The following is a 22,041-nucleotide window of genomic DNA, read 5'->3' as shown; positions in this document are numbered from 1 at the left end:
GCACCGTGATCCGGGCGCCGTTGAACTCCAGCCCAAGCTCCTGCATTCTCATAGTAGTACAAGTTTTCACCTCCTCGCCAGCTACGCATGTTAGCTCGCCCTCCCCGTCGATCCTCAGTGCCGCAAACCAGACTTGGGTTCCTCGTCGTCGACCGACGGGTCCATATGCAGTCTCTGAGTCAGGGCGGAGATGCCTTGGTCTTTCTGTCGAGGAGGTGATGGCTCACAGTCGGATGATGCCATCATAGCCGCTTCGAAGGCGTCAAGCGAACCATCAGATACCTTCCTTGCAGACGCACCTTGTTGCTGAGCTTGACTGGTTTGAACTTCATCAGCCTTGTCGCCCTTGTCGCCGTGCTGATTTCCATCATTCCACTGAGGCACCGTGGCTTTGTTCTTCTGATTCTCATCTTCTCTTCTTGCATCGTCATCTTTCAATCTGGCTCTGACAACCATCGCTATCAACACCTCAAGAGTATAGCGGGCATCGTTTCCACCATTGTGCATGAAGTAACTCGTAAGACCGAGATCCTTCATGATCGATCCGAGGTTGCGGTTCTGTGTCTCTTCTTTGAAAACTCTGTACAATGGAGCTGTGTCGATAGCTTCCAGGATGGAGGCAAGTGTCTTGACGTGCTTCTCATTCGTGCCCATCGTCTCCATTCCTGCAAGAGGATAAGTACCACGAGATGGTCCAAAGATCTTGCTGCCGAGGTCCCTGAGATAGTCGAGGTCAGTGCGAAGATCGTGGCCGAGGAGGAGAATGTTGCGGTCTCGGGGTCCTCTCTGAAGATCACCAGGAGCAGCTCGCTTCGCCTTAGCAAGCTTCACCGCAAGATCAATGGCGTCCTTATCTCCAATGCCGTTCAGAACACTGGCAATTGCGGCTTTGTTGCCACCATTCAGCTGATGATTGAGAGCATCTTCGCTTAAACCAGCCTCCGGGGTTCCGCCGACACTCTCGTCATCCCATGGGTCATCCAGCCCTGCATGCTTGTACTGCACAGAAAAGGGCCACTCGAAACAACTATCGACTTGGGCAGCAGCGTCTTTCAATTCGACAAACTCGGAACGTCCGAATTGGAACGCATCTGGGTTGCCGACGCAGAAATCCTTGTTGACGAGGTGTTCCCTGCCTTTGATTCTGAAATGACGCGATCGAATTTGGTTGATCCAGGCCTTCCCGTTATTTCCTGGAGGCAGTCCAACCAGGTCAAGGGTGTCCAGAGTGCTCACACCAATCTCGGTGATTTGATTGTGAGCTCTCTCATATGACTCTATATCAACTGAAATGATGATCGGCTCCTTTTCGAAGGGTAAAGGTGCCGGTGCGTTGACCTCCAGAGGATCAAGAATGATATGGGCTTCCTTCAACTGCTTCACACGAAACTCTTCTTGTTCGTCCCACGATAGGCCAGGATCTGGATAGGAGACTTTGCCAGATTTGCAGCGCAGGCCAAAGTATCTCTGTACTCTCCTCAGCTGAGAATACCAGTCTCGTATGGTCAGCAAACGATCATCTTCTCTCTTCTTCTTCACAGCGACGCCTTTCTTCCTACTGGCGGCCACTGCATCTCCACACTTCTTCCGGAAAGCTTCAAATTGTTGCTTGACTTCGTGGGAAGCCTTTGGCGGACATTCACCATGATCTTCCGGAGTCAGTTCAATCCTACTCTGGAGGTCCGCGAAGTCATCTCGTGACTGGGAAGTCCCCAATAGTTTGGGTTGCGGAGTACCGTCGTCGAAGAATGTGAGAGTGAACGGGGATTCGGGGACTGATACTGCAATCTTGAATGTCTGACCAATGTCGTTGATCAACTTCTCGACCTGGGCGTAGGGAACGAGGATGATCGGTTTGGCGCTGAGCGTGTATGGCGGGTTCAAATAATAGACGTCCCAGGGTCTGTCATAGAACTTGTTGTTGGCGAAGAAGTGCCTTGAAACTCGGTCATTGCTGTCATTCATGTACTTGTATGGAAACTTTGACGCGAGGCTGAACTGGCAGAAGTGTCCGGTGACAGGGGCTCCTTGCGGATTTGAGGTTGGTAAATCGTCCCCATCGGAGTCTTGTATGTAGGCAACGCCCTGTTTCGGCTTCGGCTTAGACGAGACTTTGCCTTTTGCGATGTATTCAATGGGTCCTTTTGGTTCGATTTTCGCCTCCTTGGGATAGCCGAATGCATTAGGCTCAGGCATCGCACGCGGCTTAGCTGTCTTTGCTTGCTTCGTGGGTGTCTTCATCGTAGGTTTCTTTCTGAAAGAGGATATGTAGTCATCGTCGTCGGAACTGCTCAAAAGATCGACACCCGGGGCTGGTTTTGGCGGTGTCTTGATCTTGCGTGGGTATTGTGCAGTAGAGGGAAGCTTCCAGACTTGATCTTTTGCTGCTTTGTCTTCTGCCGCTTTCTCTTGAAGCTCCCGCTCAGAGAAGTGAGGTTGGCCAGTTGTTGGACGGGCAGGAAGAGATTGACCTGCGAACAGTTGATCAAGACGACTTCGTGGTGCGGTAGCCATCTTCGCGGACGGTAACCTGATAGACATGCATTAACCGATCGACGGGGTTATTGACTGAGAATGGTCAATGGATTTGTTTCAGAGTAAAACCTTCTTCCCAGTGGCATAGCAGGTGAACATGAAGAGCGCAGATCGGTTGGTAGAGCCCGGTACAAAGCTTGATCACTCTGGAGAGCACCGTAGAAGCAAACAGTGTGGAAGGAGGAGATGAGAAGTCAAGTCAAAGAAAAACATCAGGTGAAAAGGACGATAGAAGATCTTGGGCACAGGGAGAAAGTAAAGTGAGAAAGGACGACCAGCGTTATGGTGAGGTGAAATGACGATGAGCCAAGGGGAGGACGAGAAAGACAAGTGATTACCTTTTTGGTTGAGACATGAGCATTTGGTACCGTTGTAAATTCATGCTGAAGTGAAGTTGAGTAAGTTGTGTTGAAGTATGAACTGGTCTGGCGGTGTATTATAGCAGCAGGAGAGATTTGAGTGCTTGCCGCTATAGGCCTTCAGCCCCTATTACCGCAGCACCCTAGCACGCCTAGGTATACAGCAGACAGGTTAGCCGAGAGCAATCAGATATTTTATCTTATCTCTCCTCCAAACAGCCCCTTTTCTAGAGCCTTCATACTGCTTTCTTTGACACTCAGACGTGACGAGTACCCCATTACTAGGGCAGCGTCAATCTCAAGCCATGTGAGCAAGTGTCCTCTCTTCGCAAAGGTTGGTGTCGGCTGATAGACGGCGACCATGATGCGACGCGACTCGTACAGCAGCTGAGCAGACCACTTATGCCCACCCATGCCTCTCCTTCGATTTACCAACGCTCGATATCCACAGCGGGATATGCCTAGTCTATGTAGACTATATTTGTCATAGTAGGGAGTATATACCTGTACTATCTCGTTATGCACATTTGTAAGCTACTCATAAATCACTTATCTAACTTCTACCCCTTCATATAAATCACTTCCCTCTAGATGTCTGAGCAAGACGTTCTCGATTTAACATGCCCTGTCATTCTCCCACCTACCCTTCACCACTATCAGCAGGGTGATCATGGCGGCCGATGAACGACTCTTCTCGCCACTCAAGCTGGGCAACCTCAACCTCGCCCACCGCGTCGCTCTAGCACCATTGACCAGATTCCGCGCCAATGACCAACATGTACCCCTAGACATGGTAGCAGAGTACTACGCCCAACGCGCCTCCACGCCAGGCACACTCCTCATCGCCGAAGCCACATTCATCAGCCCCCGAGCATCGGGCATAGCCAACGCCCCCGGGATCTGGAGCCACCAGCAAATATCCGCATGGAAGAGAGTCACAGACGCCGTCCACGCCAAAGGATGCTTCATGATCCTTCAACTCTGGGCTCTCGGCCGCAAATGCGATCCTAATTTTCTGGCCCGTGCCGAAGGTGGACCATACCCCGTCGTCAGTGCAAGCGCCGTGCCGGAGCAAGATGGTTCACCCATTCCTCGCGAAATGACACGCGAAGAGGTCAAGCAGTTTATCGACGACTACGCCACGGCCGCACGGAACGCAATGCTCGCAGGCTTCGATGGCGTCGAAATGCACGGTGCAAACGGCTACCTCATCGACCAATTCTTACAGGAATCGTGTAACAAGCGCACGGACGAGTACGGAGGAAGTATCGAGAACCGCTCAAGGTTCGGGCTCGAAGTTACGGAAGCTGTCATCAAAGCCGTCAGCGACAGCAGGAAAGTCGCAATGCGCTTGTCGCCGTGGTCATCAACGGACCCGACTGCCACCACTGGCACTGGAATGAGCACCCAGGACGCCGCTGCTCCAGTCGTGGCGCAGTTCTCGCACATCATCTCCGAACTCAAGAAGCTGGATCTTGCGTATTTGCATCTCGTCGAGAGCAGGGTTGCCGGCGGCGATGCAGGGACCGCTATTTACCCGGGGTTCACAGGCCGGAATGATCCATTCGTCAAGATTTGGGGTGCTGATGGGAACAAGACCCCAATCGTCCTGGCCGGTGGCTTTACGGCCGAGTCGGCCAGAAAGGTCGTCGGTGAACATCATGCGCGGGAAAATGTGTGCATTGCCTTTGGAAGGTATTACATTAGTACGCCGGATCTGCCGTTCAGGCTGCGCAAAGGGCTGGCGTTGAACTCTTATGATCGCAGCACCTTTTACAAGGTTATGAGTTCCGAGGGATATACCGATTACCCGTTTAGCGAGGAGTACCTGGCAGCGAATGGAGGAGGATCAAATGGTTCACATTGATAGATAGGATGATCCAAGCAAGTGTGCACTCGTACTTGGAGTACGAATAGAATTACGAGGTGTGGAGAGCGGACACCCTCTCGCACTTGACCTAGCGCAAGCTTGTTATCGTAGGGTATACCCGTGGAAGGAGGTCCACTACCAACAAGGCTTGCTATCTGGGCCAACGAATACATGGTTGGCGCATCGAGGCCGCAGAATTGCTTGGAAGTATCGGTCTTGCATCGTATTCGTTATTGACCGTGATGGTAAGCTAACACTTGTGTCTTCGCCAGTCATTTTTACCCCAGCATAAATAGTCAGAGATCGATTTGATTGCTACCCCGGACAGGACTTCGCCCCGGAAAACTCTCTCTGCTTGCCGCCTATTGAGTAAAACACAAAAATCATGCATCTCTCCCACACATCGAACTAAACGACATCCTGAACCCACAGACGACTCACTCGCCTTTTGTTGCCACAACAATGTTTCCCTCCGGGTCAAGGTCAGCACCCTTGACGTCGTGCAGTTCATGCTGATGCTCTTCAACCACATGCTTTGGTATCACGACCCCCTCTTCGCCAGTGAAGTATTCCGTCTGAGTGATCTGAGTGGCAGCCAGGTAGATGAAAATCAGTATGCCAGTAGCATAGAAGGTAAAGAGCACGCCGGCCTCCTTGATATATGGAATGGCAATCGAGTCCAGGCCGAATATAATGGCTTCTCCACCGGCCAAGAAGCCGCGATACACTCCCTAGAATTGATCATTAGAAAAAGGACCCATAGTCTCCAGATCTGGACTTACCGCGTAATTGGCGGCTTTGACCGGCGAGTTGGTCAAGCAGCTCAGATAGTACAGGATAATGTACTGCATGAGAATGCTTGAACACCAAGTCAAGACAAACAGAATAAAAATGGCCGGGAATCTGCCGTCAGTCCAGTCCATCGGATCGGTCGGAGGGTTCGAGCGGTCATAGTTGCGGACTCGCACAATCTCCCAGATCCAGGCCCCCATCAATGGAATGCCCACGGCCGCCAGGCCGACAAATGCTCTCTTTCGTCGTGTCCATGTCTTGTGATCGAGAATCTTCTGCAGTCCGTAACCACATGGGATTTGCACAACAACTGCGCAGAACGACAAAAGGCATCTCGTCCTCAGATCGTTGTGGTAAGCGTTGACTGAGCCGCTGTAGACAAGAAAGCATTCTGAGGGGAGAAAGGCCGGGATCATGATCAAAAGCCTCCAGTCCTTGAAGATTTCCAAATTGGCCTTGAGCTCCTGAAGGAAGCCGCGAGCATGCAGAACGGCAACTTGGGTTCCATCATCTCGGATGACCTTGGATGGATGCCGGAGTGTCAAGGCAAGTAAACAGCCGCAGCCCATCTATGAATCGTCAGAAAGCTGTGTCGGAAATCAACGTGATGAATCGAAGGACATATGGTGTGATAGCACAGTCTTTCGCAACAAAGGACACTTACCATGACGATAATGATAACGTATACTGCCACAGGCACACCGGCGGCTTCTGTGGAATCGCGATTGATGATCAATGGAATGATACCTCCAACAGCGCAGCCCACCGCCTGGAGATTGACCGAAATCGCAATGAAGGACCCTCGCTCTTCTTCCTCGGAGTAAGACATGGCGATCGATCCCATGGTCACAAAGACAAGACCAGCGGAAATCTTGAAATGGTGTTAGTCATGCTGCAACTTGCCCTGATCCCGCAGACTTACTCCGATTGCGACGCCTCCGAAAATTGCGAACCATTCGTGGCCGGTCTGATCAAAGTACCAGAGACCACCGACATAGAGGGCGAAGCCGATAATACCCAAGATGGCGGTGATAGCAGGCCCGATCGTGTTCAGTACGCTGCCGCCAAGGTTCGAGGAAAAGAAATAGACTGCACAGAGGGTGGCGTTGACCACTTGGACCGTCTGGAACGAGTTTGGTCGACCGCCGCCGGCGCCGAGAAGGTTGAGCGCTTGGTACAACCCGGCTGTCAAGCCGATGATGATGCCCATGATGAAGCTAAAGACACATGAGATGATCAGTCACCTATCTCGATCGCTTCGAAGGTCGTACTTACTTCTGCCACCATGGTGAGTTCAGACGAAACGCTGGAACGCCTGGAATTTTGACAGCCATCTTGGATGTGATTGTCTCGCAAGTTTGGTAGCTTTGTGAGAGATCTACCTCAGATGGCAAGACTGGCAGAACTGGGGGATGGACAATGTATCTTATAGAATCAAGCATACCAACCGAGGTATGCAGCTGCTTTGAGACTATGCATGATGGTCTCCGTGTCACCCGACGCGGTTCGTTAATCTTGAGTGCAATATGTATCAGAGTGTGTCTTCTCCGGGCGTGTCCAATCTGATTGATAGCCCTGCAAGCCACTGACAGAGTGGGTCCCGCCGGGCGCAAGTGCTTGAGCTTATCGCTCTAGCTCGTGGTTTTCAGCAGGGCAAAGCAGCCTAGAACATGGTTGAGCTTTCAACGAGGCAAACCCTGCGCATGGAGGCGCGAGAGTACATCAAGATTTCGCTGAAACCCGTGTAATGTCTATCAGAGTCGCCCCACTTAAGCAGTCATTGCGTCGGAGAGCACTTTACCCCAGATATCGATAGGCCATCCCCATAGTCTCTGCATTAGTGTTTATCTGCTCAAGGTTGGTTTGGAACGGCATTGGACAGGGGTACCCTGTGGATATGGGAGTACACGGCCAACATATGCCGCTTGTGCTTATCGACTGCTGGCGGATGCTGTCTTTATCGCGGAGATGTAGCTGTTCTAGATAAGGAATAGAATTTGCCCCTGTCGCTAATGCTGTAGTTCAGAGACTCGGCAGATGGTCTGTCTGAGATAACACTCCAGGATTTGTGAGGGCATCAACATCGGTTAGCACGAGGGGTTCCGCTTCCGCAAGTAGGGCAGCTAAGATCTCGTCCGAGTCCATGCCAGCAAAGTCCCAGCTCAGCGCATCTGCGTCACTAAACCCATAAGGGTCTGGGTAGACCAAGGATCCGGGATCCAGGTTTGCGTCGGACAGTGTCCAGTCAGGGTAGAAGGGTACGATCCCTGTCGTCAAGTTTTGCGAATCAGAAGGGTTGAAACACACATCAGGGTCCATTGATAGGCCATGTCCATTCGGTGCTGGAGGGAACTGTGATTCGACTGCTTGGCTCTCGGCAATCGGTGTGGCTTGCGTTCCTGCAGGCAGAGGTGAAAAGAGTAACAGGTGGCTGACTTTGTCCTTGAGCTCGTGGAAATGAGAATCCCAGATTGCTCCGCCAGATGCTCGTTCTTCCAATTTTACCAAGACGGCAGCGCATAGCGAGTCTATCGTAGAGGCATGTGGTGCCACGCCAGGCCAACGACGGGATATCTTCCACAGCAGGGACGGCAGTATCTTGATGTATTTCATCAAAATCGTGACGTCTTCTTCCATCAAGAGTGTGAGGTCCTGCTCTGAGGACTCCAACTCTGCCACTATCATGGCTATGAGACAAACACCTGATTCAAACATGTAATGAGCCGCGTGCCAGATGTTGAAGAGCTTCCCAACGCGATCTACCGTGGCGAACTCTTTTATCAGGGCAATGGAAATTTGCAGAGTTTTCTTGTTCATCTCCCTCGATGGACGGGGAAACCGTGGCGTTGGCCGATTAAGCCTCAATATTTGGCACTGGAAGAGCATTTCGTGGAACTCGATTTTCTCGCCCAGATTGATGCTTTGACGAGTCGTCTGATACCACGCATTCAGGCGATCTTGCACAGACGTGTACCACTGACCAAACGAGGCGTTCCAAGGAGCGTCTTCGGGGGAAAGATTGGGATAGTATATAGCCATCGAGATTTCGGATTCAAGCTCGCGAAGCAGCAGAAATTGGTGGGTCGGAGATGGCTGCGACCCGGTGCCTGGGAACTTGTAAAGATCAACCGCACTGGCCATTATCATCTTTATGACTACTTACTTTTGCCGTGGTTGCTGGGGTCAATGTTGGCCATACATATGGCTGACAGCGAACACTGGCAACAGCACTCGTCTGAACGTCAGCACCGTGAACAAGCCTTGCGACAGCGAACATGACTTACGCGTCAATGTTGTATGAGTTCCAGAAGAGCCTTCTCCGATTCTGTAGTGCCTTGGTGTCCAGGCTGGCCTGAATTGAAGCGGGCAATTCATGATGCAAGCCTAGTTGCAGACATAATCTGGTGGCCGCAGCAGCGCACTTGCTGCAGTCGACTGCCTTGGGATTCATGAAAGCGTAATGTGTACAAAGCTGCAACGCTTGCAAGCGTTCCCATGGATCTGAGGTACCTACCTGGTCAAGCAGGCCAGCTGCCGTGGTCCAAAAATTAGTTGAAGCGGTCGTAGCTCGCTTCTCATCTTTGTGCATGAGTGTTTGCATCTGGCCACATATTAGGACAGACTTTGGAGCATTTTCAAAGATGGGGGTTTCAGACACTGATGGCTAATGTGATGTGGACACTGAATATGTCGAAAGCGGAGGGGCTGATATTGTTGTAGACCCTTTCACATGCCTCGTATAGATTGGCTTCATCGATGGATGGATACAGTGGGCGATATATCTCACAGTAGTGTTTCAACATGGCGTCAATGACGTGACGAGGGATTGACGACAGCTTATTGGTAACTGGCAGAGGCTCCTCGAACAATACGTCTTGATTGAGGTCCGAGAGTCCAATCTTGACATATGGTAAGGGAGATTCGGTAAGGAAGAATGGCGAGTTGAGGGGCAGGAGACACCCTTGCTTTCGAGAAGGTCCCTGTGGAGCAAGAATGGCTGCTGCAAGGTGCGTCGAAAACTCGTCGGCAGCAGCATTGGCGATGTCTGCGGTAGATTTCGCAGGCGACTTGATCTGTCCCAGCTCGATCTCTAGACGAGCGATTTCTTCCTCGAGATGTGAAATTGTGCTGCGAGGTTTGTCGACACCTCGAATCGAGTCAAAGCCCAAGCATGGCGCTGCTGCCGCGATGCAAGCGCCACAGGTGGGAAATTGAAAGTCACACTGAGGTCTCTGATCAGCAAAAAATAGACCAACGCGGTGTCAAAACGATCCTTACACGTATTTTCCTCTTTCTGCATCGTGTACAGGCTTTGCTGTGCCGACGCTTCCTCGACGACGTTGTCGCGTTCTCACTCATGGTCAAGGAAGCGCAACCGAAATTGTAGGGAAAGAATGCTTGCAGAGGCCCGGTAGATATCGATGTACTGAACCATATCATAACACCATGAGCGGGGCAATGTGGTCACATTTGATTGTCATTGACTGGGACTGCTGGTCAATGATATGGGTAAAGATGCTTAGTTAGAACTCAGGTGGTGAGATGAATAATTCATGATTTACTGAGGTACGGCGCCTAAACAGAGGGTGTCGCAACCCCGCACTGGCTTAATGATTTTAGGTGCAGTATGCTGTCTAACTTAGGCTAGGGAGCCTAATTAGAGATCCCCTCCAGGCACAGTGTACCGTACGAGTGATTGACGTGGATTAAGTTGCCCACTCGATGTTGGGCAATAACGATATGGAATCGTCAGGGTCAAGCTACATCGCTTGAACATCTACCAAGTACTATACTACTTTAACACAGGCAAAACATCAGCCTTGAGCCAGTCTGCGACTACTGCCTCAAACTTCTGCGGCTCGTCCGAAGGCGGACTATGTCCTGATTTCTCGAAGATCTCCAGCCTTGCATGGGGAAGTTTATCTGCAATCTCTCGACTGCACTCCACTGGGGTCACATTGTCGTGACGACCGACCACCACGAGCGTGGGTGCCTAGCTTCATTAGCTGTATCCCAAGTCGAGAGGATGTGTCTTCCTCCTACCTTGATTGTATGGAGCTGATCCCGCACATCGAAGCGCGGCTGATTAACACTGAAGGCGAAGTTCTGGGTGGCGGAGTGGTATTTGACGGTGCCCTTGAATTCGGTCGATTCGGGCTTCTCTTCCGTCGTAGCCGTAGCCGACTCATCCTCAGGCGGCGTATAGAACGGAAGAAGTTCTAGAATCGCAGCTTCATAGTCCTCATCATTGCGTAAGGTTCCGGACCAGACGCGAACTTGACGTGCTACGTCGACTTTGACCTTGTGGGAGGTCAAGATATTCGCTAAGGCATTCATCGGGCCGAGCTTCCCATTTGCCCAGGCACCTCGGAGTAGAAGCCCGTACAGCCTGTCCCCATGTAGAATGGCATAATCGAGGGCAATGAAGGCGCCATATGAGGCACCAGCAAGAACAAACGTCTCCGCGCCCGCCCACTGTCTGCCAGAAAGTTAGTGGTGTTCTTGGACACATCCACCGGAGCTTTACCTTAGAATTTCAATGTCCTTAATCCAGCGGTCGTGTGTATATGGTCCAATATGGTCCGATATTCCACTGCCTCGAGCGTCGTATACCAGAACTCGGAAGGTGTCAGAAAGAAAAGCGAAGGAAGCTTCTGGCTCCATGTGCGTTGAGAGGCCTGGCGCGCCATGGAGCGAGATGAGCAGGGGCTTTCTTTTTGTCGCATCATCTCCAAGTACTTTGACGTGCAGGTTGACTCCGTCGTCTGTCTTCACAGTCGAGACTGTCGTAGTGCCTTGACTTGCCATTTTCAAAGTGATTTGAGGGTGAGTTTACCTTCTCGATCTCCAAACACAGTGAAGTGGATGTTACAACATCTTATATCGTGCTTGAAGTCCTCATACGATCTCTAAACACCGTGCAGTGAGGGCTTGGAGCTTATAATTCAGACTTCCGTGAAGCTCGCTGGATCCTCACAGTATCATAATGTGTACATGCTTCTAGCCTCCAGAATATTAGTCGGGTCTCCGCACAAATTATCCATGTTATGCACAGCTTTGAAATCGGGAGACTTCTGGACCTCAACCCGCATAAAGCAACGGTTGTGTGACAGCTACGCCCAGGCCCTGGTTTCGTCAATAATGGTAATGGTTGTGAAGTCCAGACACCTTCGGCCATCGAATTGCTTGGAAACGGCTCAGTGCGCCCATGACGCATGCACGCTAGGCATGAGTCGCTCAATGGATGACACCGTCGATAGAAATAGTACGCTAGGTCAAAGCCGTTCGCGAATGAGAGTGTCTCAGCAGAAGCCTTGCGTCCACACTACGCCGACGGATTCCAGCTTACATTGAGACCTCGCCCTAGCATACCTCCGAACCCGAAGATGCCATGGGATGTTACGAGAACGAGGCTGTTCACAGTGGTCGCCCTAAGCCGCAAACGACCGATCAAGACCGGAGTTATGATGGTAGCCGGTTGCTCAGTGAAATCAGGCGGGTTGAGTTTAGGGCTGTGCAAGGAGCATGGGAAGACTTGGAGCGCAACTCAGGCATTTATCTCCTGTCAAGAGTCAATGTTGCCAGATTTCATGCTCATATTTGATCATGCCATGTTGAGGTTGACTTCCTCCTTGGAAGGACCAGTCCACAATTGGTAGATCCTCACAAGGTCTCCCAATCGTAGCCTGCCCAGTACAGCTCGTCAACTCCATCAAGATCGTTCCCAGCGTGATTATCCTATCAATTCCCTTCGCTCCGGGTGGTACAGATCTACAAATAGCCGGCGGGCTTCCTTGCTCGTCCGAAAGTCTGCTCCTAAGAGTTTTGAAGGTTGTGTCCACCTGGTGACGGATATCATCTTCAGACAGCTCGCGTATCCGCGCAAGTCGCGTAAGAGAGTCAGCAGCAGGATGATCTTTTAGCGTCGATGGCCGACCTAGGCCATAAAAATGGTTCGAGTGTGCCACAAAGCCATTCTCAGGCCTGATAAGGAAAGTGCCCACGGGCGAGCATTCGATATCAGCAAACTTGCCGCTTTTGTCCGCAAGGACGTAATTGATCGAGCTGGCAAGGCCGAATTCTCTGATGATTGCAACGGCGGCATCGTAACTGGTGGCATATTGCAACAGACGCCGCGACATGACGTGCACAGGCATGTTGCTGGGGTTGAGTGCTGCGGAACGAAGAGCATTCATACACAATCCAAACCCTGCGCTGTTCATGCCAATCTTGCCAACGATGCCAGCCTCGCCTAGAAATCTCAGCGCAATCTCGGATCCCTGAGGTTTGATGTGCAGCAGTACCATCCCCTCCTGGAGCTCGGGTATCATGTCCCAGTTCTGAGCGAGAAACATCTTGCCTCCACCACTCTGACCAAGGGAAGTACAGCCGTCGGTGTAGTTTGTGAAAGCGATCTCAGTGCGGACGTTGAGCGTGACGATGTCTTCCAGCGTCAGACCCCCGCCAGCACCCTCGGCAATACCTCTCATCTCGTCAATGATCTCGGGCCATTGTCTCTCAATGGTGGGCAGAAATCGTGTGACGGCCCGCTCTCTTGCTTGTTGCCATGTGATCTTTGCTGTTTCTCCGAAGAAATATGTGTACATATCAACGTTGTGGTGCACCTCTGCCGAGACTGAGCTGCCATGGGTAAATCCAATTTCGTACGGACTACCAGTACAGTAGACTGTTTTGACAATTGGGTCATTCATCGTGACTTTAGAGGCACCATTCATCTTGAAAGTGGTAGATTGGGTTAGTCGTCAAGAGAGGGGATGGATAGCAATGATGCGGTGTATATAAAGTAAGACGCCGGACACTGATCAACAGCATCAAAAAGTTACAAACCGGCCCCTGCAGGTCAGTGCAAATGAACGGAACAGAGCGAACTGCTCACTGTACTGCTCGCAAAGAACCGTTGTAGCAAGGCTGTAGACCTATCGACCGGCAACTCAACGTTGAAGTTCTCCAACAGTTATGCCAGACACAAAATTGTGCACTGAATATGTTCGTGAACAATGCAGGGACAAGCTTGTTTGCAGAAAGCGTAGCGGCGAGACGACGATTGTTCTACTATTTCTGTACACCAGGAGTCGACTTATCTTTTCGACTACCGATCCCACTCGTGGTCATCAGCGATCATTCCCACCGCTTTACCATCCCGCTTGAAAATGTTTGCGTCCTTCATCACAAAGTCCACCCACCTCAAAGCCTTCGGATCTTCGCGCGGATCTGTTCTCAGCGCAATGATATCCGCTCTCACCCCCTTTTCAAACCAGCCAAAGCGCATCCCGCACAGATCTTTTCCGCAGGACTCCCAACCTCCAACTGTACACGACTCAAGTGCCTCCTCCAGGGACATACCAGCTTCAATGAGGAGCTCTAGTTCGCGAACCGACTGACCGTGTGGGTAAGTGCCCGTGTCTCCACCAGCGGCAAACCTGACACCCAATTTGTAAGCCAGCTTAGACTGCTCCATGATTTCGTGGAACCTCTTTGCGTGGATACGCTCGCAGATAGCCAGAGTCGGTACAAACAGACAGTCCTTCTCTACCATGAGTTTGAAGAGCTCTTCATTGGCGAAGTATGCGTGTTCGATAGTAGCCACGCCAGCTTTGACAGCCATTATGGCTCCTTCAATGGTCCCGGCATGGCAAACCACCGGCATTTTCGCCATTGCGGCCTCCTTGACAATCGCTTCCACTTCTTCTTGCGCGAAAACAAGATAGTCGGGGTTCGGGTCCTTGGGAGGATGCAGAGACCCTGGAATGTAGGGGTGTTGCTGGGCGGGCGGATAGCGCATGATGCGACGTCGATAATCTACAAAGAACTTTATGAGATCGGCGCCAGCGGCAACGCGGCGCCTCACAGCAGTGCGTATTTCATCCACGCCGTCGACTGCTTCACCACCTCGAGGATAGCAGACGCCATTGGCGTGGTTCTCGCTTCGCAGTTCGTATGACCCAGTGCTGGCGAGAGCACGTGTTGCGACGAAAAGACGAGGCCCCGGTATAAGTCCGCGGTTGATGCAATCACGAATTTGGGCGTCCATCTCTCCCATGGATTCGGAGCTCAGATCTCTGTAGGTCGTATAGCCTGCAAGCAAGGCGGTTCGGCAATGTTGAGTTGCTCGGATTACACGCTCAGGGATGCTCTCATCGCGCTTCTGGATGAGGGCGGGACGTTCATCGTAAGAGTGAAGCATAATGTGGGTGTGAGCATCCACGAAGCCTGGCATCACAACCTTGCCTCTCAGATCAACATCGCCCTCGGGCACAGTGCTACCAAGAGAGTCCGGTTTTCTCTCGTAGACATCGACGATGAGTCCAGAGGTCGGGTCAACAGTGACGGAGACATTAGTCACAAATGCTTTCTTCTTTGGGTCGAAAAGCGTAGATGTGTGAACGGTATACTGTGCTGCTGCCATTGTCCCGGCTAATCCTGTGCTTCGATACCCGCTTGCTTCGCCTTATGTCGGGACAGTCGAATTCCCCGTTGAGTTCTGGACAGGCCGTGAATAAAAGGTAAGTCGTTGTAGAAGTTCTTTTTAATCGTGGTTGGCTGCCGCTGATCGTTTGTACCGAGCGTAAGCAATATCAGCCGTGGTCCGGAATATGGAGAAGATACTGGGCGGATGCAACAGCGTCGTCTCTAATCTCTGCCGCTCTTGTGCGCACCTATAGTGGCCCCGCACGCGCAAGACCGATTGAACCCCAATTTAGCGGCAGAGATACGCCACCTCTCGCGATGGCTAAATGTCAGATCTTATGCATTGCAATTGACACCTAGCCTGACAAGCCCTGACTCGCTCTCGTCCGTTTGTCTGAAGGCACAGATTCTCGTTGGAATCAAACTCAACACCTTGACAGCGTTGGGGTACGTCTTGGTCCATAGCATGGCGAGTATAACGGAAGGTTTGACACCGTCGCAAGCGGATGGAGATGGGCCAGACAGGTCGAGCACTCGTTCAATGCTTGCTGGCACTCAAGTATACTTTTGCTTCGTGTGCGACATTTGTTTGCATCAGAAAAAGTCGCGCTTCATAGTTCTTGATCACTTTCTGGCTGAGCCTGGCAGAGCAGTGACCGATATTCTTTGCTGAACGAGAACCGGAAAACCGACAAGAGCCTGATCTGTCGTTCAAAATGTCTTTCTCGGTCGTTGCTGCAGGTGATGTGGTGCTCTCCGGACCACTTCATCAGCCCACAAACGAGGTGTACAACCATCTGCATAGCGCCGACTCGTCATTTGTAAATCTCGAAATGCCTTTCACGATAAGCAGCTCGCCTAGCGAGAAGTTGATCCCTCTGAAGTGCGAGCCAGCCCATGCCCGTATCCTTCAAGACCTTGGTGTTGATGTTGTAACATTGGCAAATAACCATGGAATGGACTATGGGGTTGAAGGTCTTCGAGAGACTTTACAAACCCTCAAAGATGTCGGCATAGCGCATGTTGGAGGAGGAGAGGATATAGCAGAGAGCTTCTCACCTGTCATCAGAGGTTTCAATGGCATAAAGGTCGCCTATATCGGCGTGACGACGACACTCCCAAATGGTAGCGGTGCTGGTCCTGCGAGACCTGGACTGGCGGGAGTTCGTGTCTTCACCAAATATGTGATCGATTCTGTGACCCTTGATGAATCTCCTGGCATGGCGCCTTTTGTTGAGACTGTAACATACAAGCCGGACGAAGAAGTACTTCTGCAGACCATCAGCGACGCCAAGGCTCAAGCAGATATAGTGTTAGTGGCCATTCACTGGGGGGTACCTTACGGTTGGGTGGCCGCTACCCAGGACGAGATCGCTACGTATCAGCAACCACTGGCTCATGCCATGATTGATGCTGGAGCGTCTGCGATATTTGGCCACCATCCACATGTTGTACAAGGCGTGGAATTGTACAAGGGCGCTCCTGTGTTCTATAGCTTGGGAAACCTCATCTTCAGCAACAGCATCGTCACACCCGATTCTGGCTCGCGTACCTATCCGCCCTATAGCTGGAGCAGTCTGCAGACTGGCTTCTCCAATATCGGTGCACTGGCCAAGTTGTCTTGGAGTGAGGGAAGACTGTCCACTTGTGTACTCACTCCGATCACGATCACGGGAAATGGGGAGCCTGCAGAAGCAACCATGGAAGACGCTGAAGTTCTTCTTTTGCGGCTGAGAGCGCTTTCACAAGGTCGTGGAACTTCCCTCGAGCTGCGGCAGGCGAAGCACGGGTATGCAGTGCATATCACCCAAGCATAACGCTTCGGAAGGCCAGCAGCAAAGGCACGGACGGCCGATTATGGTGAATATCATGTAATGTTCCAGAGTAGCTCCACAAGCGCTTCCCATGCTCTTACATATGCGGAGCCATGTTTCCAGCGGGCTGCAAAAGATGCCAATAAAGCGGAGACTCGCATTATCGGATTCATCATGACTTTGATACTCATCCTTGACGGCAATTGATATCCTGCCGTTATGGCAGTTTGGTGGCTGAAAAGGTAGCTCGACCAGACCAAACCTGCTTCAAAAACTCTCTCGGCTGCCATGAAGACGCTTATGAGCTTGTTGCCTTCATTGAGTCGAATGAAGTGGTCGATGAGAGTAGATGCGGAGTTAGCGACAATCTGAAATAGCCTTGACGGCGGCCCATGAACGACTCTGGGATTCAATAGGCCCAACTCGGTTACGCGTGACTGTAAGGCAATGTAGAGGGTTGCCGATTCTAGGCTAACGCCAGTGTTGACCGATGGTACCTGCAATGTAATAGGGATCAGGTTCTCCAGATTGCCCTCTGACAACTCCAACGATGTCGAGATGATATCCATGATTTCCTGCAAATGGCTTAAGGTACAAAGCTCAGCTGACCTTGTGTTAGTGGTGAAGGAGTCGGCAAAGAGCGTCCTAAGATGCATCGTGCAGAAGGGCGAAGGACGCCGAAAATATTGGGCAGCAGAGCTTGACTTAAGGTCAGCGAGAACGATCAAGCAAATGTGGGAAATCTTTTTTCACCTTTCCAGCTTCAAAATCAAAAATTCTAATCTTCGAAAGTCTCCTTCCAGGTCCATATTTTGGCATCGGTAGCCTTCACGGAGGTCTTCAATGGTCGAAATAGCCCGTCCAAGGATGCTCCAAAGCTGCCCGGAACAGGGGTCGATCATCTCACAGAGCGCAAGAGCACACAATGCGGTAAATTTCAAGCTAGTCGCCATCACCAAGGCTGCGGTGGAGGCTTCTCCCTCAGATATTCTATGCACTTCGTCAATGCAGCGCAACGATATCGCGGACATGTGTGGATCGAGATCTCGAGTGACAAGGGCTGATGAGACCGCAAAAAAGATGCTCAATGCAGATGCCATTGGGTCTTCCTTGTTCGAGCTGCTCCATCTCAAAGGATTCTCGTGGGCCAGTAAAGACGACTCTTGCTCACCAGAGAGCAACGGATATTCCGGTGACACGATGTTCAAGTAGTGCTCGATCATAGCTCGTTGAGTAGAGGGCGGCACATATGAGTAGAGCTCTAATTTCCGTTGATCGTAAGTTGTGAAGAATGATGGTGTTGTTGCGAGAGGTACTATAGGCGAGAATGGTGTCTCGTCTGGAAATAAACACTTTGGGATTGGCATGCTCCTTGCTGTATGCCATTGCACAGCAGCTTTCAGCAGCCGGTCTAGGAACCGAGCTGAACTTGCCGCTCCAAGATAGGCAGTCTGTGATGGACTCAGGGTATCTTCAGCATCAGGCAGGCTCAGATGATAACCTTGCTCAGACGATGGCCCTGAATGCACGCCATAATTGACAATGCCGGTTGTGGTAGCTTCATGGAGTTTCAGTTCGAGGTGCTGTTTCTTCTGCTGGAGAGAATGTAGATAACTGGAGGAAATGTCGGTCACGATTATAAGCTAGATGGTCTATGGTCGCTCTTACCTACAGGATATTTCCTGACCGAGTGAATCATCCCAGAAAGAACAGTCAACATCTGCCCCACGGCAGTTCTTGCACGCGGGCAACTGAAGGTCACACTATGAACACACAGTCAGTATGCTGCATGGGGACATCTTTGAGATGATTTACTTTTATCCTCCGTTTGCGACATCTGCTACAAACCTGAAGCGCCATGACGTGCAGAAGATCGGAACTATCTCATGGTGCATGACTGAGTGCCGCGATCAAGAGAGAAAAGGGAAGTAGTACCTAGGTAGTTAACAGTACAGTAGAAGTAACTGGAGATCTTATCGACACTTGACAGGCACCTCGAGGACCGAAATATCCGCCCGACGCCTAGACGTTGACTAGCAATGACCTCCACACCCCTAAATCGAGGCCGCGCCATTAACCACACACCCACGATACCTTACTCGCTTAATAATCATTCACGTGATCAAAGTCAAAATACTGCCAGTCCTCACCGCCTTCGACATCGCGAAATGCAGTCGCGTTGTGTTGAAGGCAGACGCAGGGAAACGACGGTTGATGACCAGGAATGGCGCTCATTGTTGCTTCCTGTTCTTTGCTACCAAACAACATGGCGGATGCACTGCTTGACATTCCGCTGCCATAACATAAGACGACAACAACATCTTGAAGTCTACCTTATAGATTTACAGTCGCTCACTCATCCACCCACCTTCTGCGTTGTCCCAGCCCGATGCGCCTTCTACGATAACACTTAGTCCCCAATGGTGACCATGGCAGACATCGCCGGCGATGGCGCTGTTGACCCCGATGCGCAAGCTGCCGTCACCGACTTCCTTGACTACACAGAATACCTTCCCGCCGACCTCATTCGATCCTTCACGTTGATACGCGGCCTCGACGACACCTATCTCGACAAAACGTCTACACTGAACGATCTTACCAAGCTGTATGGCTCGCTGCCTACGATCACTCCAGCCGCTAGGCCAGATCCACAAGAACTCCGCAGTCAGATTTCCACACATCTAGATTCTGCGCTCAACGCTAGAGAGTCTGCATATGCTGAAGCATGTCGACTCTACGATGTGGTGGACAGACATCAAAATCGCTTGAAGAGCATCTTAGCCAAACTAAACGCCATACCAAAACCCCCGTCACGAGACCCAACACCTCAGCCGCCAACATCACCACAGATCAAACGCTCTCGCAGCGGGCGAAAACTTGAAGATGGCCCTTCCACACGATTAACCCTCCACCCTCCTCGCGGGACTACAGTGGCTTCGGCCATTCTCAGAAAGCCTCGTGGCCGACGGGTTACTGTTCCAGGCGAGGTTATGCCGCCATACGATCCTGACTCGCCCATTGCAAGCACAGAAGTATCCGACTGGGAATCGCCTCCGCCATCACCACCGCGTCAAGTACTGAAGCTCAAACAACCAAAGATACCATCAGCGGTTTCTCAGCGAAGAGAAAAGTCCTCGCCTGAGTTGGACAGACAACGAGACGTCCGAGAAACGACTGAGCCCTATCGCAAACCCACTCCACCGCCCGAAGACGCGCCATTAGGAAGCAAATACAGGCCGTGGACGCATCTGACGGAATATGAAATGTACAAATTGAGGAAGAAAATGAAGAAAAATCTTGCATGGGAACCAAGTGATATCATGATCCGGCGCGAGTTGGCCGATCGAGGGCGAGGGTGGGAGAATTACTATCGAGGTAAGGCCGACGCAGACGCCAACGGCACTACATTCTACGACATCGATAGTGTTGAGAGATCGAAACCCAAACTTGAGAAGGTGGGCAAGATGGGAAAGATCGAGGTGAAAGAGACAGGGGACACAGTAGAGGTTGTCGAGCCTGCGCACGACTCCGACGATGACGAGAACGAAGAGACAATAGTCGTACCCAGCGCGATACCCACGCCCAGTCAGACACCGGGGCCAAAGGGCAAAGCGAGTAAGAAAGATACAAAGAAAGAGAAGAAGGCGGATCCAGCTCGATCACAGGCCGCTTTGGCAGCTCAGGAGGCAGAACTTGCGGCCAGGAGATTGAGTGACATTGGCTCCAAATTTCGCAACCTGTTCTCGACGCCCTTCGCTTCAGCACTCGCATCGCTGAGCCGAAGCACCAGTACTCCCAATCGTACCGCCACTCCGGCGAAGAAGACACTCGAAAAAACGTCCAGGAAGAGAAAGGCAGAAGATGCACCCGCATCATCTGTTTCCCCATCAGCAGAAGCTGACGCGGCAAGAAAAAAGCAGAAAACGCTGCCGAAACCGTCGCCTCTGGGCACAAGTCCTCCAGCGGCTGCCCCAGTCGCGCCCATCAGCGAACCTCCGGTCACAAGCGCAGGAACCATCAAGATCCCACTTAAACTCACAGTCTCGAATGCCGCTGCGCCAGCATCTAACATGTCTACACCTGCACCTCCAACACGAGCAGGAAGTGTACAACGCGCGTCAGTCGCTCCCAAGAGAGAATCTACGCCACCTCTTCCTTCGAGACCACCATCTCGTCTGTCGGGCGCTGCATCTGTCGAACCACAACCGACGAGGTCCAGTCGTCGCACTTCCATGACTCCCTCGGTCGCTGGACGCAAGACTCCTGCAGCTGAACCGAGCCCAAGGTCCACCGCGGCAAGTCGACGCAGCAAGCGCGATGCACCCGGTACCGTCACTCAATCTAGTCAGGATGGCGGCGCTGCTGTTAGTGTCAGCATGCGTAAAACCAAGCCTGTCAAGAATCAAAAGGTAACTGCCAAGGTCAATACCACACCAGCCCCAGCGGACGTGGGTGCGAACGCGGCTCCGTTGCCACAGATTCGCATTGATGCGGATGGGCGCCAGGAGATCATTGATCCGGACGAAGAACGATACTGTGTCTGTGGAGATGTCAGCTGGGGAGAGATGATTTGTTGCGAGATGGATGAGAAGGTGCGTTCTGGAATGATGTCTTTTATTGTTCGAGCACGATGCTAACGTTTGCTTTCAGTGCGATTTTGGTCAATGGTTCCATATGGAGTGCATCTCCCTGGCGGAATTGCCCCCACGAACAGTGAAGTGGTACTGTCCTGGTGATCGAAAGAAGTTGCACAAAGGAGAGAACAGCAATGGACTTGTTGGAAGAGGCATCAAGTAACTTTCGTCAAGCAACATTGGACGAATGCTAGCTATGGCATTTCAGAGGGGACTATGTTTGTCTGGCCAGGGCTGAGTCAGAACTTGTCGCAAGACGATTGTCATGATCAGCTGATATGCTTCATGAGCATCTGCATCCGTATGACAACAGTCACCATGCTGGAGTCTTGTTCCGCACATGGAGTGTGTCCCCAGGTACCTTTGGACAAAATGATATGCCAACCTTACCAAGGCGACCTTTGCAGAGCGTAGCTGTTACTCGCAACACGGCCAGCACAATTCTCAGAATCTCAGGCGTGTATGGACTGACTGAGTTACCTGGATGGAGGCATGAGATTGGGTCGTCGAAATCTTCAAGAGCGAGCAGCTGCTGGAAGCCCACTTTGATCAAGCATGCTCTTCGTATTTTGATTGACGCGGTCGCGAAGGTCAACTTACCTTCTCTG

General features: G+C 51.5%; 10 protein-coding genes across 10 annotated transcripts; 3 read left to right on the top strand and 7 right to left on the bottom strand.

Annotated features, from left to right (window-relative positions):
• Nucleotides 1–114: 114 nt before the first annotated feature.
• Nucleotides 115–2,514, bottom strand: EDD37DRAFT_604033 (uncharacterized protein; the record flags this gene model as incomplete). Its single annotated transcript, XM_062814702.1, has 1 exon — nucleotides 115–2,514. One exon carries the CDS (start codon nucleotides 2,512–2,514, stop codon nucleotides 115–117), a length of 2,400 nt encoding a protein of 799 aa, XP_062675013.1.
• Nucleotides 2,515–3,127: 613 nt separating this feature from the next.
• EDD37DRAFT_616114 (uncharacterized protein) lies at nucleotides 3,128–4,970 on the top strand. The gene has a single exon (XM_062815649.1). It carries the CDS (start codon nucleotides 3,565–3,567, stop codon nucleotides 4,759–4,761), a length of 1,197 nt encoding a protein of 398 aa, XP_062675012.1. The 5' UTR covers nucleotides 3,128–3,564; the 3' UTR covers nucleotides 4,762–4,970.
• Nucleotides 4,971–5,201: 231 nt separating this feature from the next.
• On the bottom strand, nucleotides 5,202–6,890 carry EDD37DRAFT_644889 (uncharacterized protein; the record flags this gene model as incomplete). Its single annotated transcript, XM_062817564.1, has 5 exons — nucleotides 5,202–5,495; nucleotides 5,547–6,125; nucleotides 6,221–6,427; nucleotides 6,479–6,773; nucleotides 6,832–6,890. The coding sequence occupies 5 exons, from the start codon at nucleotides 6,888–6,890 to the stop codon at nucleotides 5,202–5,204; spliced, it is 1,434 nt and encodes a 477-aa protein (XP_062675011.1).
• Nucleotides 6,891–7,578: 688 nt separating this feature from the next.
• On the bottom strand, nucleotides 7,579–9,915 carry EDD37DRAFT_644888 (uncharacterized protein; the record flags this gene model as incomplete). The annotated part of the gene is made up of 5 exons (XM_062817563.1): nucleotides 7,579–8,670; nucleotides 8,720–8,786; nucleotides 8,841–9,157; nucleotides 9,213–9,779; nucleotides 9,835–9,915. The coding sequence occupies 5 exons, from the start codon at nucleotides 9,913–9,915 to the stop codon at nucleotides 7,579–7,581; spliced, it is 2,124 nt and encodes a 707-aa protein (XP_062675010.1).
• Nucleotides 9,916–10,250: 335 nt separating this feature from the next.
• On the bottom strand, nucleotides 10,251–11,457 carry EDD37DRAFT_37382 (proline iminopeptidase). The gene is made up of 3 exons (XM_062812003.1): nucleotides 11,084–11,457; nucleotides 10,600–11,035; nucleotides 10,251–10,549 (listed from the first exon to the last, which is right to left on the bottom strand). The coding sequence occupies exons 1-3, from the start codon at nucleotides 11,362–11,364 to the stop codon at nucleotides 10,349–10,351; spliced, it is 918 nt and encodes a 305-aa protein (XP_062675009.1). The 5' UTR covers nucleotides 11,365–11,457; the 3' UTR covers nucleotides 10,251–10,348.
• A 762-nt stretch (nucleotides 11,458–12,219) lies between these two features.
• Nucleotides 12,220–13,268, bottom strand: EDD37DRAFT_655315 (acyl-coenzyme A:6-aminopenicillanic-acid-acyltransferase; the record flags this gene model as incomplete). Its single annotated transcript, XM_062818751.1, has 2 exons — nucleotides 12,220–12,263; nucleotides 12,332–13,268. The coding sequence occupies 2 exons, from the start codon at nucleotides 13,266–13,268 to the stop codon at nucleotides 12,220–12,222; spliced, it is 981 nt and encodes a 326-aa protein (XP_062675008.1).
• Nucleotides 13,269–13,467: 199 nt separating this feature from the next.
• On the bottom strand, nucleotides 13,468–15,342 carry EDD37DRAFT_37379 (amidohydrolase). Its single transcript, XM_062812002.1, has one exon. It carries the CDS (start codon nucleotides 14,981–14,983, stop codon nucleotides 13,667–13,669), a length of 1,317 nt encoding a protein of 438 aa, XP_062675007.1. The 5' UTR covers nucleotides 14,984–15,342; the 3' UTR covers nucleotides 13,468–13,666.
• EDD37DRAFT_37378 (uncharacterized protein) lies at nucleotides 15,343–16,827 on the top strand. Its single transcript, XM_062812001.1, has one exon. The coding sequence runs from the start codon at nucleotides 15,702–15,704 to the stop codon at nucleotides 16,800–16,802; it is 1,101 nt and encodes a 366-aa protein (XP_062675006.1). The 5' UTR covers nucleotides 15,343–15,701; the 3' UTR covers nucleotides 16,803–16,827.
• EDD37DRAFT_37377 (uncharacterized protein) lies at nucleotides 16,828–18,822 on the bottom strand. The gene is made up of 4 exons (XM_062812000.1): nucleotides 18,615–18,822; nucleotides 18,468–18,562; nucleotides 17,553–18,413; nucleotides 16,828–17,498 (listed from the first exon to the last, which is right to left on the bottom strand). Exons 1-4 carry the CDS (start codon nucleotides 18,657–18,659, stop codon nucleotides 16,853–16,855), a joined length of 1,647 nt encoding a protein of 548 aa, XP_062675005.1. The 5' UTR covers nucleotides 18,660–18,822; the 3' UTR covers nucleotides 16,828–16,852.
• Nucleotides 18,823–19,228: 406 nt separating this feature from the next.
• On the top strand, nucleotides 19,229–21,596 carry EDD37DRAFT_644882 (uncharacterized protein; the record flags this gene model as incomplete). Its single annotated transcript, XM_062817562.1, has 2 exons — nucleotides 19,229–21,391; nucleotides 21,450–21,596. The coding sequence occupies 2 exons, from the start codon at nucleotides 19,229–19,231 to the stop codon at nucleotides 21,594–21,596; spliced, it is 2,310 nt and encodes a 769-aa protein (XP_062675004.1).
• Nucleotides 21,597–22,041: the final 445 nt, after the last annotated feature.

This window comes from Exophiala viscosa, assembly GCF_022695815.1.
Source record: "Exophiala viscosa unplaced genomic scaffold EDD37scaffold_1, whole genome shotgun sequence".
NCBI lineage: Eukaryota > Fungi > Ascomycota > Eurotiomycetes > Chaetothyriales > Herpotrichiellaceae > Exophiala > Exophiala viscosa.
This window is presented reverse-complemented; position numbering and strand designations above follow the sequence as displayed.

What these genes read in the sequence shown, in the direction of transcription:
- EDD37DRAFT_616114 (XM_062815649.1), top strand. Translation starts at nt 3,565, where the DNA reads ATGGCGGCCGATGAACGACTCTTCTCGCCACTCAAGCTGGGCAACCTC.
- EDD37DRAFT_37382 (XM_062812003.1), bottom strand. Translation starts at nt 11,364, where the DNA reads ATGGCAAGTCAAGGCACTACGACAGTCTCGACTGTGAAGACAGACGAC. An exon ending in AAGGACATTGAAATTCTAAG is followed by an intron (nt 11,036 to 11,083) that starts GTAAAGCTCCGG and finishes ACTTTCTGGCAG; the next exon opens with ACAGTGGGCGGGCGCGGAGA. An exon ending in ATCAGCTCCATACAATCAAG is followed by an intron (nt 10,550 to 10,599) that starts GTAGGAGGAAGA and finishes TAATGAAGCTAG; the next exon opens with GCACCCACGCTCGTGGTGGT.
- EDD37DRAFT_37379 (XM_062812002.1), bottom strand. Translation starts at nt 14,983, where the DNA reads ATGGCAGCAGCACAGTATACCGTTCACACATCTACGCTTTTCGACCCA.
- EDD37DRAFT_37378 (XM_062812001.1), top strand. Translation starts at nt 15,702, where the DNA reads ATGTCTTTCTCGGTCGTTGCTGCAGGTGATGTGGTGCTCTCCGGACCA.
- EDD37DRAFT_37377 (XM_062812000.1), bottom strand. Translation starts at nt 18,659, where the DNA reads ATGGCGCTTCAGGTTTGTAGCAGATGTCGCAAACGGAGGATAAAA. An exon ending in GTCGCAAACGGAGGATAAAA is followed by an intron (nt 18,563 to 18,614) that starts GTAAATCATCTC and finishes GTGTGTTCATAG; the next exon opens with TGTGACCTTCAGTTGCCCGC. An exon ending in TTGATTTTGAAGCTGGAAAG is followed by an intron (nt 17,499 to 17,552) that starts GTGAAAAAAGAT and finishes CCTTAAGTCAAG; the next exon opens with CTCTGCTGCCCAATATTTTC.